The sequence below is a fragment of the Chiloscyllium plagiosum genome, chromosome 35 (genome assembly GCF_004010195.1).
Source record: "Chiloscyllium plagiosum isolate BGI_BamShark_2017 chromosome 35, ASM401019v2, whole genome shotgun sequence".
Lineage (NCBI taxonomy): Eukaryota > Metazoa > Chordata > Chondrichthyes > Orectolobiformes > Hemiscylliidae > Chiloscyllium > Chiloscyllium plagiosum.
In genome coordinates, this window is record NC_057744.1 from 317,923 (window position 1) to 333,961 (window position 16,039).

Sequence of the window (16,039 nt, forward strand, 5' to 3'; positions counted from 1 at the left end):
GTTCAGCAAGGACAGTATAATAGTTTCAAAAAGGACGTTTGAGGACTCATCTACTGAGGTTAGAAACAGGAAAGGAGAGGTTGGAAGTTTTCTATAGGCCTCCGAATAGTTCCAGAGATGTAGTGGAAAGGATAGCAAATATGATTCTCAACAGGAGTGAGAGAGACAGGGTAGTTGTGATGGGAGACTTTAACTTTCCAAATATTGACTGGGACTACTATAGTTCGAGTACTTTAGACAGATCAGTGTTTGTCCGTTGTGTGCAGGAGGGTTTCCTGACACAGTATGTAGACAGGCCAATGAGGGGTGAGGCCACATTGGATTTGGTACTGGGTAATGAACCTGGCTAGGTATTAGATTTGGAAGTAGGTGAGCACTTGAGTGATAGTGACCACAATTCAGTTATGTTTACTTAAGCGATGGAAAGGGATAGGTATATACTGCAGGGCAAGAGTTATAGCGGGGAAAGGCAATTATGATGCGATTAGGCAAGATTTAGGATGGGGAAGGAACCTGCAGGGGATGGGCACAAATCAAATGTGGAGCTTATTCAAGGAACAGCTACTGCGTGTCCTTGATAAGTATGCACCTGTCAGGCAGGGAGGAAGTTGTCAAGGCGGGAGCTGTGGTTTGCTAAAGAAGTCGAATCTCTTGTCAAAAGGAAGAAGGAGGCTTATGTTAGGATGAGACATGAAGGCTCAATTAGGGCGCTTGTGAGTTTCAAGTTAGCCAAAGGAACTAAAAAAATGTTAAGAGGAGCCAGGAGGGGACATGAGAAGTCAATGGTGGATAGAATCAAGGAAAACCTTAAAGCTTTCTATAGGCATATCAGGAATAAAAGAATGACTAGAGTAAGATTAGGGCCAGTCAAGGGTAGTAGTGGGAAGGTGTGTGTGCAGTCCGAGGATATAGGAGAAGTGCTAAGTGAATATTTTTGTCAGTATTCACACAGGAAAAAGACAATGTTGTCGAGGAGAATACTGACTTACAGGCTACTAGACGAGATGGGATTGAGGTTCACAAGGAGGAGGTGTTAGCAATTCCGGAAAATGTGAAAATAGATAAATCCCGTGGGATGGATGGGATTTATCCTAGGATTCTCTGGAAAACCAGGGAGGCGATTGCAGAGCCTTTGGCTTTGATCTCTATGCTGTAATTGTCTACAGGAATCTTGCAAGAAGACTGGAGGATAGCAAATGTTGTTCCCTTGTTCAAGAAAGGGAATAGAGACAACCCTGGGAATTATAGACCAGTGAGCCTTACTTCAGTTGTGGGTAAAGTGTTGGAAAAGGTTATAAGAGATAGGATTTACAATAATCTAGAAAGGAATAAGTTGATTAGGGATTTCACAAACCTCACAAACCTTATTGAGTTCTTTGAGAAGATGACCAAACAAGTGGATAAGGGTAAAGTGGTTGATGTTGTGTATATGGAGCTCAGTAAGGCGTTTGATAAGGTTTCCCATGGTAGGCTATTGCACAAAATACAGAGGCATGGGATTGAGGGTGATTTAGCGGTTTGGATAAGAAATTGGTTAGCTGACAGAAGACAGAGGGTGGTGGTTGATGGGAAATGTTCATCCTGAAGTTCAGTTACTAGTGGTGCACTGCAAGGATCTGTTTTGGGTCTACTGCTGTGTCATTTTTATAAATGACCTGAATGAGGGCGTAGAAGGATGGATTCATAAATTTCTGGGTGACACTAAAGTCGGTAGAGTTGTGGATAGTGTCGAAAGAGTTTATGGTTACAGAGGGATATAGATAAGCTGCAGAGCTGTGATGAAAGGTGGCAAATGGAGTTTAATGTGAAAAAGTGTGAGGTGATTCACTTCGAAGGAGCAACAGGAATGCAGAGTACTGGGCTAATGGTAAGATTCTTGGTAGTGTGGATGAGCAGTGAGATCTCAGTGTCCAGGTATATAGATCCCTGAAAGTTGCCACAAGGGTTTATAGGGTTGTTAAGAAGGCATATGGTTTGTTAGTTTTTATTGGTAGAGGGATCGAGTTTCTGAACCATGAGGACATGTTGCATCCGTACAAAACTCTTGTGCGGCCGCACTTGGACTATTGCGTACCGTTCTGGTCGCCGCATTATAGGAAGGATGTGGAAGCTTTGGAAAGGGTGCAGAGGAGATTTACTAGGATGCTGCCTGGTATGGAGGGAAGGTCTTATGAGGAAAGACTGAGGGACTGGAGGCTGTTTTCGTTAGAAAGAAGGAGGCAGATTGAGAGGTGACTTATTTGTGACATAAGATAATCAGAGGGTTAGATAGAGTGGACAGTGACAGCCTTTTTCCACAGATGGTGATGGCTAGCACGAGGGGGCATAGCTTTAAATTGAGGGGTGATAGATATAGGGCAGATGTCAGAGGTAGTTTCTTTACTCAGAGTAGTAGGGGCGTGGAATGCATTGCCTGTAACAGTAGTAGACTCGACAACTTTAAGGGCATTTAAATGGTCATTGGATAGACATATGGATGAGAATGGAATAGTGTAGATTAGATAGGCTTCAGATTGGTTTCACAGGTCGGCACAACATTGAGGGCCGAAGGGCCTGTACTGTGCTGTAATGTTCTATCTCACAAACTTGGTTCCCATCCCCCTGCCAAACTAGTTTCATCTCTCCCAACGTACACTAACAAATCTCCAGGCCAGGACATTGGTGTCCCTCCAGTTTAAGTGCAACCTGTCCTTCATGTACATGTCCCACCTTCCCCAGAAAGTATCCCAATGACCTACATATCTGAAGTCGTTCCTCCTACACCAGCCCTGTAGCAACGCGCTTAGCTGCACTCACTTCATGTTCCTCACCTCACTTTCACGTGGCACCAGTAGTAATTTGGAGATTGCTAGTCTGCTCATCCTGCTTTTTAGCTTCCAATTCAACTCCCCGAAATCACTTTTAAGATTGTCATCCATTTTCCTAGAAATATCATTAGTGCCAATGTGCACCACGACTTTTGGCTGTTCACCCTCCCCATTCAGAATCTTGTAGACTTGATTAGAGACACCCCAGATCCTAGCACCTGGGAGGCAACATACCTTCCAGGAGAAAGTGAGGGCTGCAGATGCTGGAGATTAGAATTGAGAGTGTGGTATTGGAAAAACACAGCAGGTGAGGCAGCATCCGAGGAGCAGGACAATGGACCATTCTGGCCGGAGCCCTTCATCAGGAGTCCTGTTCGCGAGCACAGAATCTCCTGTCCATATCTCTAACTATTGAGTCTCCTACCATTAGCCCTTTTCTATTCTCCCCCTTCCCTTCTGAGCCACAGGGCCAGGCTCAGTGCCAGACACCTGGCCACTATGGCTTTCCTCTGGTCAGTCCCCCTCCCCAACAGCATCCAAAACTATATAATTATTATTGAGCATCCCCAATGAAGAACCCAGACTGTCACTGTACAGAATCCATGGAGTTGAGGTGGAGTTCACAGTATACCATTGGTCTGAAAAGCCCCCCACCAGAACGATCAGGTTTGGTGCAGGAGATACAGGACACCCAACCTACCTTCCACATGACTTAGCCCTCCCCTACCAGCTTCCTGATGGTCAAGAATCAACAACTGAATTGTACGTGTAGAAAACATCAGGAACACTTGATACCAGTCACATTAAACAGCCTGTTATCAGTCATTGGTCAGACTCTCACAAGGAACGAACCCCGAACCTTGACATTCACAGTCAGTGTATTCAGTGAGTGACGGCAAGAGAAACAGAACTGCAGCAAAATAACCTCTGCGCCTTAAGATTTCCACATTTTAACCTGCTGGCTAACTTGATGGGGAGCTGCTTCTTTAACTTTGAATTTCTACCTGGAATCAAGCAACCTTTCAAATTTGACATTTGTAATTCCTGTACAAATAAGCTGGGTTCTACTGGAGCTGTCTCCCCACCTACTATTCCGTCAAATCAAACACTACGTAAAAGGATACGCAGTAACTTCATGTTGGTTTCAGCAGGTGCATTGCACTCTGGACAGTTGGTACTGAACTGTAACACCTATTAAGAGAAAGAAACACAATAGTTAGCAACACATAGTTCCCTTTGTGAAAATCATAACTAATTTTAGGTTTAAATATTAGATTGAATTAGATTACTTACAGTGTGGAAACAGGCCCTTCGGCCCAACAAGTCCACACCGACCCGCCGAAGGGCAACCCACCCAGACCCATCCCCCTACATTTACCCCTTCAACTAACACTATGGGCAATTTAGCCTGGCCAATTCACCTCACCTGCACATTTTTGGACTGTGGGAGGAAACCGGAGCACCCGGAGGAAACCCACGCAGACACGGGGAGAATGTGCAAACTCCACACAGTCAGTCGCCTGAGGTGGGAACTGAACCCAGGTCTCTGGCGCTGTGAGACAGCAGTGCTAACCACTGTGCCACTGTTCTTCAGGTCAGTCTGGTCATTAGATGCAGAGTTAAGATACTCCCAAATTTCTCCTAATCCTAACATCAGGAAAACCTCCTTTGAATTATTGTCTCTTATTCTTTCATGCAATGTGGCGTCACTGGTGAAGTCTGTATTTGCTGCCCATCCTAGTTTCTCTGGAACCGAGTGACTTGCTAGGCTACTTCAGAAGGCATCGAAGTCAACCACATTGCTATGGATCTGGAGTCACATGTAGGCCAGACTGAAAAAAGGATATTAGTCTACCTATAGTTTTTACAATAATCAATTATAGTTTTGTGTTCACCATGAATAAGATTAGATTTGTATTCCAGATTTATTAATTGAAATTAAATTCCACCAGCTGACAATGTAAAAACATTGCTGAAATCTAGAAGAGTAAATGATAAACATGAAACACACACATCTCCTTTCATTTTGACACACACACACACAAGAAAATAAATTTCCGACATCTAAGAGACCAACATCATTGTTAAAGCAGAGGATAGCAATCTGTCACTAGGTTGGGGGGAGGTGCTCGAAGGGTTGACAAGTTGCGACTGAAATCATCCTTTCAGGGGCAGCAGGGGAATGGGGTGGGTGGGAAATATAAGTTGGGAAATTAGAAATGCAAGGCAGACACTAGAATAACAGGTCGCAGAAATCACCACACTGAAGGTGGCTTTTCATCCCAACATCTCCACAGCAGCTCTCGAAGAAAGCTCTGCCAGTCTCAGTGCCTATCCTCTCCCCATAGCCGGTTCCTGTTGATTCTAAGTGCTCTCAAGCAGCACATTGCAGATTCTAACCACTTGCTGTGAGAACATGTTTTCCCTCCTGTCACTGTTACTTCTTTTACCAGTCACGCTAAACTGGTGTCCTCTGATTCTTGAACCTTCCACCAAAGGAAACAGTTTCTTCCCATTTGCTCCAGATTTTGGCTACCACTTCACACATCACTGCTTATTTTTCCCTATTCAGAGGAAAATAACTTCAACTTCTTGAAGTTGTGTAGCTGAATTTCCTCATTCCTGAAATTATTTTCCTATACTCTCTCAAAAGCTTCACATCCTTTCAATGTTGTGTGCACAGAACCAGACAGTATTCTAGCTAAAGCCAAACCTGCGTTTTCTGCAGGTTCATCACACTCCCGTGCCCACAATTTTGTATGCCTTCTTAACTACACTCTCAAACTGTCTTGCTACCTTCACATAATTTGAACACAGACCCTCAGGTGCACATTGCTGCATTTCTTTAGAATTTTATCTTTGCCTTTCCTCACAATCCCTTACAAACATTTCATTTTGCACTTCTCAAATAAATTTCAGAAAACTGTTCACTGTCACTAAGTTTCTTGTCACTCAGCCAATCCATGCTGTCATTCGCCCTTTTATTGCATGTGGTCCAGCTTCGCGGTAAGTTAATCACATTCCTGGTGATGAAATGCCAGTTGGAAGTCCATGTTACATCAACTACATTGCCCCCTTAAAAGTAAATCAAGCCAGTCAGTTGAACATGATTTACCGTCAAATACATACATTCTAAAGGGTCAATGATCTTGAAACATTAACTGCTTTCTCTCTGCAGATGTTGCCAGACCTGCTGAGTTTCTCCAGTAACCTCTCTTTTTATTAATATATAGGCTTTTTACAAATAGTCTATATTCCATATCATTTTGACAAGTTTTTCCACCACAGGGTGGAAAGAACCTCAGCATCTACTTGCCATCAGACATCACAGAGAACAGTGCAGCCCCTTCGGCCCTCAATGTTGTGCCGACCATTTATCCTACTCTGAGATCAAACTAACCTACATACCGTTCATTGTACTATCATTCATGTGCCTATCCAAGAGTCACTTAAATGTTCCTGATGTCTCTGACTCTACTACCACTGCTGGCAGAGCATTCCATGCACCCACCACATGGTATAAAGAACCAATCTCTGACATCTCCCCCAAGTCTTCCTCCAGTCACCTTAAAATTATGCCCCCTTGTGTTAGCCACTTCTGCGATGGTAAAGTCTCTGGCTATTCACTCTCTCTATGCCTCTCATCATCTTGTTCACCACTATCAAGTCACATCTCATCCTTCTTCGCGCCAATGAGAAAAGCCCTAGCTCCCTCAACCTTATTTCACAAGACATGGCCTCCAGTCCAAGCAGCATCAGCATCCTGGTAAGTCTCCTCTCCACCCTTTCAAAAGCTTCCACATCCAGCCTATAATGAGGCGACCAGGACTGAACACAATATACCAAGTGTGGTCTAACCAGCGCTCTATAGAGCAGCTGCATAACCTCGCAGCTCTTAAACTCAATCCCCCTGTTAATGAAACTGAACACACCATACACCTGTTTAACAATTCCATCAACTTGGGTGGCAACTTTGAGGGATCTGTGGACATGGACCCTAAGATCCCTCTGTTCCTCCACACTACCAAGGATACTGCCTTTAACTCTGTATTCTGCATTTGAATTCGACCTTTCAAACTGAATTGCTTCACACTTTTCTAGGTTGAACTCCATCTACCACTTACCAGCCCAGTTCTGCATCCTGCCAATGTCCCGTTGCAATCTACAACACCTCTCCACACTATCCACCACTCCTCATCGACAAATTTACTAACCCATTCTTCCACTTCCTCATCCAAGTCATTTATAAAAATCACAAAGTGCAGAGATTCCAGAACACCACTAGTCACCGAGCTGCAGGCTGAATACTTCCCATCAACCACCACTCTCTCGTCTTCTATGGGCCAGCCAATTCTGTATCCAGACAGACAGGTTTCCCTATATCCCATGCCTCCTTACTTTCTGAATGAACTTACCATGGGGAACCTTATCAAATGCATTGCTAAAATCCATGTACACCACATCCACTGCTCTACCTTCATTAACGTGTTTGTCAAACTCTCAAAGAATTCAATAATGTTTGTGAGGCATGACCTGCCCCTCACAAAGTCAACCTGACTGTTTAGTCAAGCTTTGGTTTTTCAAGTAATCATAATCCTGTCTCAAAATCCTGTTCAGTAATTTGCCCAGCACAGACTGATTGGTCTGTAGTTCCCAGGGTTATCCCTATTTCCTTTCTTGAACAAGAGAGTAACATTTGTCACCGTCCAATCAGCTGGCAGCACTCCAGTGGACAATGAGGCTGCAAAGATCATTGACAAAGGCACAGCAATCTCTTCCCTCGCTTCCTGTAATAACCTTGGGGATATCCCATCTGGTGCAGGGGACTTATCTACACATATGTTTTTCAAAATTTTCAGCACATCCTCTTTCCCAACATCAACTTGTTCAAGCATATCAGTGTTTCACAATGTCCTCACAAACAAGCTTCCTCTCACTAGTGAATACTGAAGCAAAATATTCATTAAGGACCTCCCCTACCTCCTCCAACTCCAGGCACAAGCTCACTCTGGCCATCCTCTTGATCCTCACAAGCGTAGACCGCCTTTGGGTTTTCCTTAATTCTACCTGCCTAGGCTTTTTCATGCCCCCTTCTAGCTCTCCCAAGTCCATTCCTTCAGTTCCTTCCTGTCTGCCTTGTAACTCTTTAGAGCCCTTTCTGATCCTTGCCTCCTCAACATTAAACAAGCTTTCTTCTTCTCTTCACGAGATGTTCCACATCCCTTGTCACCCAAGGTGCTTTCAACTGACCATCCCTTCCTTGCTTCAGTGGGATAAACCTGTCCAGTGCTATCAGCAAGTGCTCCCTAGACAACCTCTATATTTCTGTCATGTATTTCCACGAGAACATCTGTTCCCAATTTAGGTGCCCCAGCTCTTGCCTAATATCATTGTAATTTCCTCCTCTCCCAATTAAATACTTTCCCATACCATCTGCTCCTATCCCCGAGTACAGTAAAGGTAAAAGAGTTGTGATCACTATCACTGAAATGCTCTCCCACCTCCTACTCCAGCTCTGCAGCCACATGGTCATCTGCATTTACAGTCAGAGAGATGTACAGCATGGAAACAGACCCTTCGGTCCAACCCATCCATACCGACCAGATATCCCAACCCAATCTAGTCCCACCTGCCAGCACCTGGCCCATATCCCTCCAAACCCTTCCTATTCATATACCCATCCAAATGCCTTTTAAACGTTGCAATTGTACCAGCCTCCACCACTTCTTCTGGCAGCTCATTCCACACAAGCACCACCTTCTGTATGAAAACGTTGCCCCCGAGGTCTCTTTTATATCTTTCCCCTCTCACCATAAACCTATGCCCACTAGTTCTGAACTCCCCAACCCGAGGGAAAAGGCTCTGTCTATTTACCCTACCAATGCCCCTCATAAGTTTGTAAACCTCTATAAGGTCACCCCTCAGCCTCTGATGCTCCAGGGAAAACTGCCCCAGCCTGTCCAGCCTCTCCCTGTAGCTCAGATCCTCCAACCCTGATAACATCCTTGTAAATGTTCTCTGAACCCTTTCAAGTTTCACAACATCTTTCCGATAGGAAGGAAACCAGAATTGCACGCAATATTCCAAAAGTGGCCTAACCAATGTCCCGTACAGCTGCAACATGACCTCCCAACTCCTGTACTCAATACTCTGACCAGTAAAGGAAAGCATACCAAACGCCTTCTTCGCTATCCTATCTACCTGCGACTCCACTTTCAAGGAACTATGAACCTGCACTCCAAGGTCTCTCTCTGTTCAGCAACACTCCCTAGGACCTTACCATTAAGTGTATAAGTCCTGCTAAGATTTGCTTTCCCAAAATGCAGCACCTCGCATTTATCTGAATTAAACTCCATCTGCCACTTCTCGGCCCATTGACCCATCTGGTCAAGATCCTGTTGTAATCTGAGATAACCCTCTTCGCTGTTCACAACCCCTCCAATTTTGATATCATCTGCAAACTTACTAACTATACCTCTTATGCTTGCATCCAAATCATTTATATAAATGATAAAAAGTAGAGGACCCAGTATCAATCCTTGTGGCACTCCACTGGTCACAGGCCTCCAGTCTCAAAAACAACCCTCCACCACCACCCACTGTCTTCTACCTTCGAGCCAGTTCTGTATCCAAATGGCTAGCTCTCCCTGTATTCCATGAGATCTAACCTTGCTAACCAGTCTCTCATGGGGAACCTTGTTGAATGCCCTCCTGAAGTCCATATACATCACATCTACCGCTCTAGCCTCATCAATCCTCTTTGTTACTTCTTCAAAAAACTCAATCAAGTTTGAGACATGATTTCCCACACACAGAGCCATGTTGACTATCCCTAATCAGTCCTTGCCTTTCCAACAGGATTCCCTCCAACAACTTGCCCACCACTGACGTCAGGGTCACCGGTCTACAGTTCCCTGGCTTGTCCTTACCACCCTTAAACTGTGGCACCACGTTAACAAATTCCAGGCTTCAGGCACCTCATCTGTGACTATCGATAATACAAATATCTCAGCAAGAGGTTTCTCTAGCTTCCCACAGAGTTCTAGGGTACACCTGATCAGGTCCTGGGGATTTATCCACCTTTATGCGTTTCAAGACATCCAGCACTTCCTCCTCTGTAATTTGTACATTTTGCAAGGTGTCACCATTTATTTCCCTACAGTCTATATCTTCCATATCCTTTTCCACAGTAAATACTGATGCAAAATACTCGTTTAGGTTATCTCCCACGTTTTCTGCGGCTCCACACAAAGGCCGCCTTGCTGATCTTTGAGGGGCCCTATTCTCTCCCTAGTTACCCTTTTGTCCTTAATGTATTTATAAAAACCCTTTGGATTCTCCTTAATTCTATGTGCCAAAGCTATCTCATGTCCCCTTTTTGCCCTCCTGATTTCCCTCTTAAGTATACTGTTTTTAGCTTCACTAGCCTGTCACATTGGTACCGATCCTGAGATTACTACTCTGCCTCATTCTGCCCTCTAGCGTCCAACCTAACTCCTTATATTCTCTCATCAGGTCCTCATCCCTTTCCCTACCTATGTCACTGGTACCGATGTATGCCATGATTTCTGGCTGCTCTCCCTCCCCCTTAACAATCTTGTAGATCTGAGACATCCCTGACCCTGGCACCCGACAGGCAACATACCATTCGCAACCACAGAATCTCCTGTCTGTTTCTCTCACCATTGAATCTCCTATCAGTATATGTATTATTGAGGGGAATGGCCACAGTGGGTGCTTGCACTTTATTAACACCCACAATTGTACAGTCCTTTAGCGTCACGCACGTACCTAAACGGGACTTGAAAAGTTATGGCCTTCTTCTCTGCAATTTCAACATTACTTCCCCCGTTATCTTCAGCTGCATCAGACCTGGTTCTGGTGCCTGATCAAGTTTATCTACAGCCAGCCTTTCTACCATCGTCTCTTTTCAAATATTATAGTCCTCATGGGAACACTTACCTCATTCCTTAATTCGTCCAAGGTGGCTGTGTGTGTCTCCTCTTCTGTAGCCTTCTGGAAGGATAGTAGACAAGAAATTAAAATGTTGTTGAAAACAAAGTTCAACATTTACTGTCATAGTTAGTTTTCTCTCAATCACATGGATTGCATTTCCTACAAGTGGGTTCCTTCAATGGCCGTTTGAATTTTACGCTTGGGCAACCCCAGCAATGACAGCATTTGCTAAGCCTCCTTACACAAAATGGCAACTGAATAAATCCTGGTTAAATCAAACCATTTGCATACACCTGAGATAGCTACCTGCAGTCCCAACATACTGTCCTGATGAGCATCTCGTTTGTAATGAGTAATTGTTAACGCCTCATCTTTCTGCGGGGCGTGGGGATTCTCGATGAAACTGTTTCCAGATGGATCATCAATAATCTGCATAAAGAAACCAGATTATGTGAAACAAGAAAGCAAATACAGTTGAAAACTACACTCTCAAGGAGGTAACTCATTTCCCTCATTTTGTCCCCACAAATTACAGCATAGGAACAGATAATTTAGCATTTATCCTCCAGTCAGGTAGGACACTGATCTTGTTTGGTGATCCACCCTAATCCTTCAACTGCCTAATTTATTCTGAGATGTACCCATGGTCTGTGAGTCAATCACTAACTCCCATGGTGCATTCCAGCACCTCAGAATCCTGCTTCTGCTTCAACCCCATGGGAAACAGCAGGCTTTTATCTAGCCGAACCTATCTTTTTATAACTTTCAAGCAAGTAATTTTATGATCTCTGTTCATTGTAACAATTGAGCTCAAATGCTCATGCAAGCTCACCTTCTCACTACCTTCTCAAAAGGAAATTAAACAATTTTTTTAAAAAGCCTTTTTTTCCCACAGACCATTTTCTCCAACATACAATTACTCTCTTCTTTTAAAACCTTACATTTCCTGACACCAAATTAATTCTGTCAACTCTTGTCCTGTTTACTATTAATACCTCCTTGAAGATGTTTACTTTGGACCTCTGAATTATTTACTATGCATCCCAGCATTTAATAATCTGGGCATCTTTACCTCTATTACCACAGCTAAAATACCAATGTACACCTGTTTCAGAATTAGTCTGCTTGACCAGTCTAGCTTACGTGTGTATAAACAGCTTGCCCCCGCAACTGTGTGTAGAGTTCACGTTTACAGAACAACAGCAGTGACACACCAAAGCAGAGAAAAAGGGTTAACTACCAGTGTAAATGGCACGTCAACATCTTTCAACTTCTTTAGTTTTTCAATAAATTCCTCAATCTTCAAGGCGACGCTGGGATCCATTGCCTGGGATAGACAGCAACATTAAAGGTATTTTGTTAGGTCACATTTCTGCGACAGATGGAAAAAGTACACATCAAGCCTAAAGCACTAATTAGCATTTTCAAAATGAAAAGGGAGGGATCAAAAATTACAATGACCAGAGAAGTAGTACTGAGTAAATTGCTGAAACGAATTGACAAATATCCAGGCCTTGAAGTATTTCATTCTAAGGTCTTAAAAGAAGTAGCCAATGAGGTAGCTGATTTGATTTTCTAAAACACATTAGATTCAGGGAAGGCTCCTTTAGATTGGAAAACAGCTAATGTAATTCCTTTATTCAAAAGAGGCAGGCAGAAAACAAACTACAGGCCAGTTGGCTTTACACATCTCATAGGGAAAATATTAGAAGCTATTAAAGATGTTACAAAAGGGCACTTGAATAGGTTCAGATTAGATTAGATTCCCTACAGTGTGGAAACAGGCCCTTCAGCCTAACAAGTCCACACCGACCCTCTGAAGAATAACCCATCCAGACCCATTTCCCTCTGACTGATGCACCTAACACTATGGGTCATTTAGAATAGCCAGCCCACCTAACCTGCATATCTTTGGACTGTGGGGAGGAAACCGGAGGACCCAGAGGAAACCTATACAGACATGGGTAGAATGTGCAAACTCCACACAGTCACCCAAGGCTGGAATCGAACCTGGGTCCCTGGCGCTGAGAGGCAGCAGTGCTAACCACTGAGCCACCGTACCACCCGAACAAGGGTTCTAGGATTCTGAGAATTAAATTGTGCTCTAGTTAAAGGGGAAACAGTAAATGTATTGCTCTTTATTTCCATAAGATATTTACTAAGGTGCCACACTAAAAGCTATTGTGGAAAATTAAACCTCGGTGTAGGGGGTAATGTACTGAAATGGATAGATGATTGGCTGGCTAACAGGAGGCACAGAGTAGGAACACGTGGGTCTTTGTGGGCTGGCAGGATGTCACGAGTGATATGTCACTGGGGTCATGCGGGAGTCTCAACTTTTTACATTTGATTTGAATGAAGGGTCAAGAGTAGGGAGTTAAATTTGATAATTTCATTTTCTGATAGATAGGAAGGCTAGCTGTGAAGAGGGTTAAAAGGCTTCAAATGGATATCATTAGATTAAATGAAGAAGCTAAGATCTGGCAAATGGAGCACAATGTGGGAAAGTGAAATTATGTCCATTATGACAAAGAATAAAACAACCACATAGTATCTAAATGCTGAGTGATTGCAGAGCTTTGAGATGCAAAGAGATCTGGATTCCTTAGTCATGAATCACAGAAAACCTGTGTACAGGTACAGCAAGCAATCAGGAAAACAAACAGAATGTTATGGATTGTTGCAAAGGGAATTGAAAGCAAGAGGAGGGAGATTATGCAGCAGTTATGCAAGGCATTGGTGAGATTGCACCTGGAGTACATTACTAGCGATTATAGTTACGGATGGATGTTAATGTGTTGAAAGTTGATCAGTAAAGGTTTAATAACCTAATGGCTAGAATGAGTGGATTGCTTTATGCGGAAATGCTTTGCAGGTTAGGCCTGTATTTTCTGGTGTGACTTAAGTGAAACATAAAAGCCTCTGAGGGGACTACACTGGGTGTTTGAGGAAATAATGTTTCCTCTGATGGGAGAATCCAGAACGAAGGGTCATGGTTTAAAGACAAGCAGATGTCTATTTAAAACAGATGAGGAAACATTTTTCTCTCAGAGGGTTAAGTGTCTTTGGAATTCCAGTCATCAAAAGGCAGAATCTTTAAATATGTTTAAGGTAGAGGGAGATAGATTCTTGATGACTAATGGGGTGAAGGATTTTCAGAATATACAGGAATGTACAGTTGAGATTAAAATCAGACCAGCCACGATCTTATTGAATGATGATGCAGGCTGTAATAAGCCAAGCGGACTATTCTTGCTCCGTGTTTGTACACTTGCATATTTTGAATCCTACCATTGTAATGAGATACTGAAACAACTATGAGTTTCTGCAAGAGGAGACAGGTGTGTGGAGCACAAATTCAACGCTGTTCCAGAACCAGAGGCAACCAGAATTTGAAGACAGGAGAAAAGTAAACCATCTGTTACCTTCCGTGTGGGCTGGTCCTGCTCTAGTCCAGCTACAGCTCTGTCAATCAGACCCTCAAGAGTAGAAAGTGCTGCAGAAACAGAAACAGCCCAGTCTAAGAAACTAACTCTTCAATCTGCTAAACGCAGCAACAAAATATGTTCCAGTACAGTCATTACCATCAATCTATCATGGCCTACAAACAATATCCAGTTAAAGAAGCTCTAAGTGGATACCTCATGCTTACAGATGACATTTAGATTCAAGCTTTTAAATTATCAGCTGTCAACAACATGCAAACAGAGTATATGATTAACAATCATTCCTGGTTTTACAACAGATTTTGAGATCACTAATATAATTTAAGAGGTGTCATATTCACAATTTGAGACTGGATTTTGAACAAGTTGCATGTGGGTTTTCATCTGTGAGTTAAAGGGCTTAAATGATTAATTTGTCAAGATTTCTTAAGATTGTTTTTTAAAATGTCGGAGAGATTTTCTGGAATGATAATGGAAACTTGTTTGTACTGGTATAAAGTTTCAAAACTGGATAAAGTAAACATTGAAGATCAATAGTTTGTTTTCAGTTAGAAACATCAGGAATTGATTTGGTTCGGCCTGGGGGAAACAGCTATAGCTTGGAAAGCTTCTGTTCTGATTGAAACTGGATATATAAAAACAATTTCTGCTCCAGAAAGGAGTTAGTTCATAACTATTAGGAAATAGGTCACTTCAGTGCAAGGGTTTTAGTGTGAAAGTTTCCAAGCAAACGTGTTTGAAAAGAACCCTGAAGGAGATTCTCAAAGCCGAGAAAAGATTAAGCTCAGCTGTGTGACTACACAAGGAAGCAACAATCAAATTCTCAAAACCCAAAATGAAGAAACATCAGCAGATGTGATAAGAGGGAATTCTCTCTGGTGTTTGAATAAAGGGACATTGTTGGAATAAATGGAATATTGTATTTCACTGTTTCAAAATTTGCCAAATTGCTATAATGTAAATAGCTTGGTTTATTATATTTTATCATCTTTACTTTTGCATAATAAACTTCTTGTTTTATAGTTAAAATTATATCTGCAACTTGTGAGCTTGTGTTACAGTGAAGACCGCCCTGTTAAACTTTAAAAACAATCTGTTAAGTAGATTTCAATCTGGGATCTGAATAATATCATCAGCTTGGATCATAACACTACGTTGTTTCTTAGGATTATCAGAACAACAGTTCAAATCTTTACAACTGTCATGTCTCTCCTTTACTTGCAGCAGTTTGATTTGTTGGTTTAAAGGGACCAGGCAATTATTGGTGGTCTTTCGATCATCACATACTGGATCATCACATCAGACAACACTAGGAAATGTCAACACGTTACAGCATGTGTTATAAACATACAGAAGCAGCAAACAAACTCATTAAGAACACTGGTGTGAAGATGGTGCAACCACCTGTATTGCTGATCCTATCCTTTAACCACAGCAGGTGCAAACACAGGAAACGCCTCCAGCGTCATAAGAAATTGTGCAAAGGAAAGCCCATTCTGTGTCCCCCCCCCCCCACAAGCAGAGAATACTTCATATCTCGTTAACTTCATCTAAATCGCATTTTATCACGTTCACATTTTTATTTTGAGTATTAATTTAATCTTTTATCAAAAAGCTCTTTATCGAACATGCTACAGAAAGCAATGACAAAAGATTCTACCTGGCATCCTCTAGTCCAGGAACGACACCACCCACGCCCTCTACCTCCTCCAAGACTTCCGTTTCCCCGGCCCCCAACGCCTCATCTTCACCATGGATATCCAATCCCTCTACACCTCTGTCCGCCATGACCAGGGCCTCCAAGCCCTCCGTTTTTTCCTCTCCAGACGT

At 42.8% G+C, this 16,039-nt stretch overlaps 1 protein-coding gene across 1 annotated transcript in view; it reads right to left on the reverse strand.

Moving 5' to 3' along the window:
- Window positions 1–16,039, reverse strand: part of zpr1 (ZPR1 zinc finger) — a 35,407-nt gene that overhangs the window by 12,935 nt on the left and 6,433 nt on the right. Inside the window, exons 3-7 of the mRNA XM_043676438.1 lie at window positions 14,189–14,259; window positions 12,004–12,090; window positions 11,070–11,192; window positions 10,770–10,823; window positions 3,932–3,998 (exon numbers count right to left, since the gene is read on the reverse strand). Of these exons, the coding sequence (XP_043532373.1) occupies window positions 3,932–3,998; window positions 10,770–10,823; window positions 11,070–11,192; window positions 12,004–12,090; window positions 14,189–14,259 (402 nt within the window). The remainder of the gene's footprint in view (window positions 1–3,931; window positions 3,999–10,769; window positions 10,824–11,069; window positions 11,193–12,003; window positions 12,091–14,188; window positions 14,260–16,039) is intronic.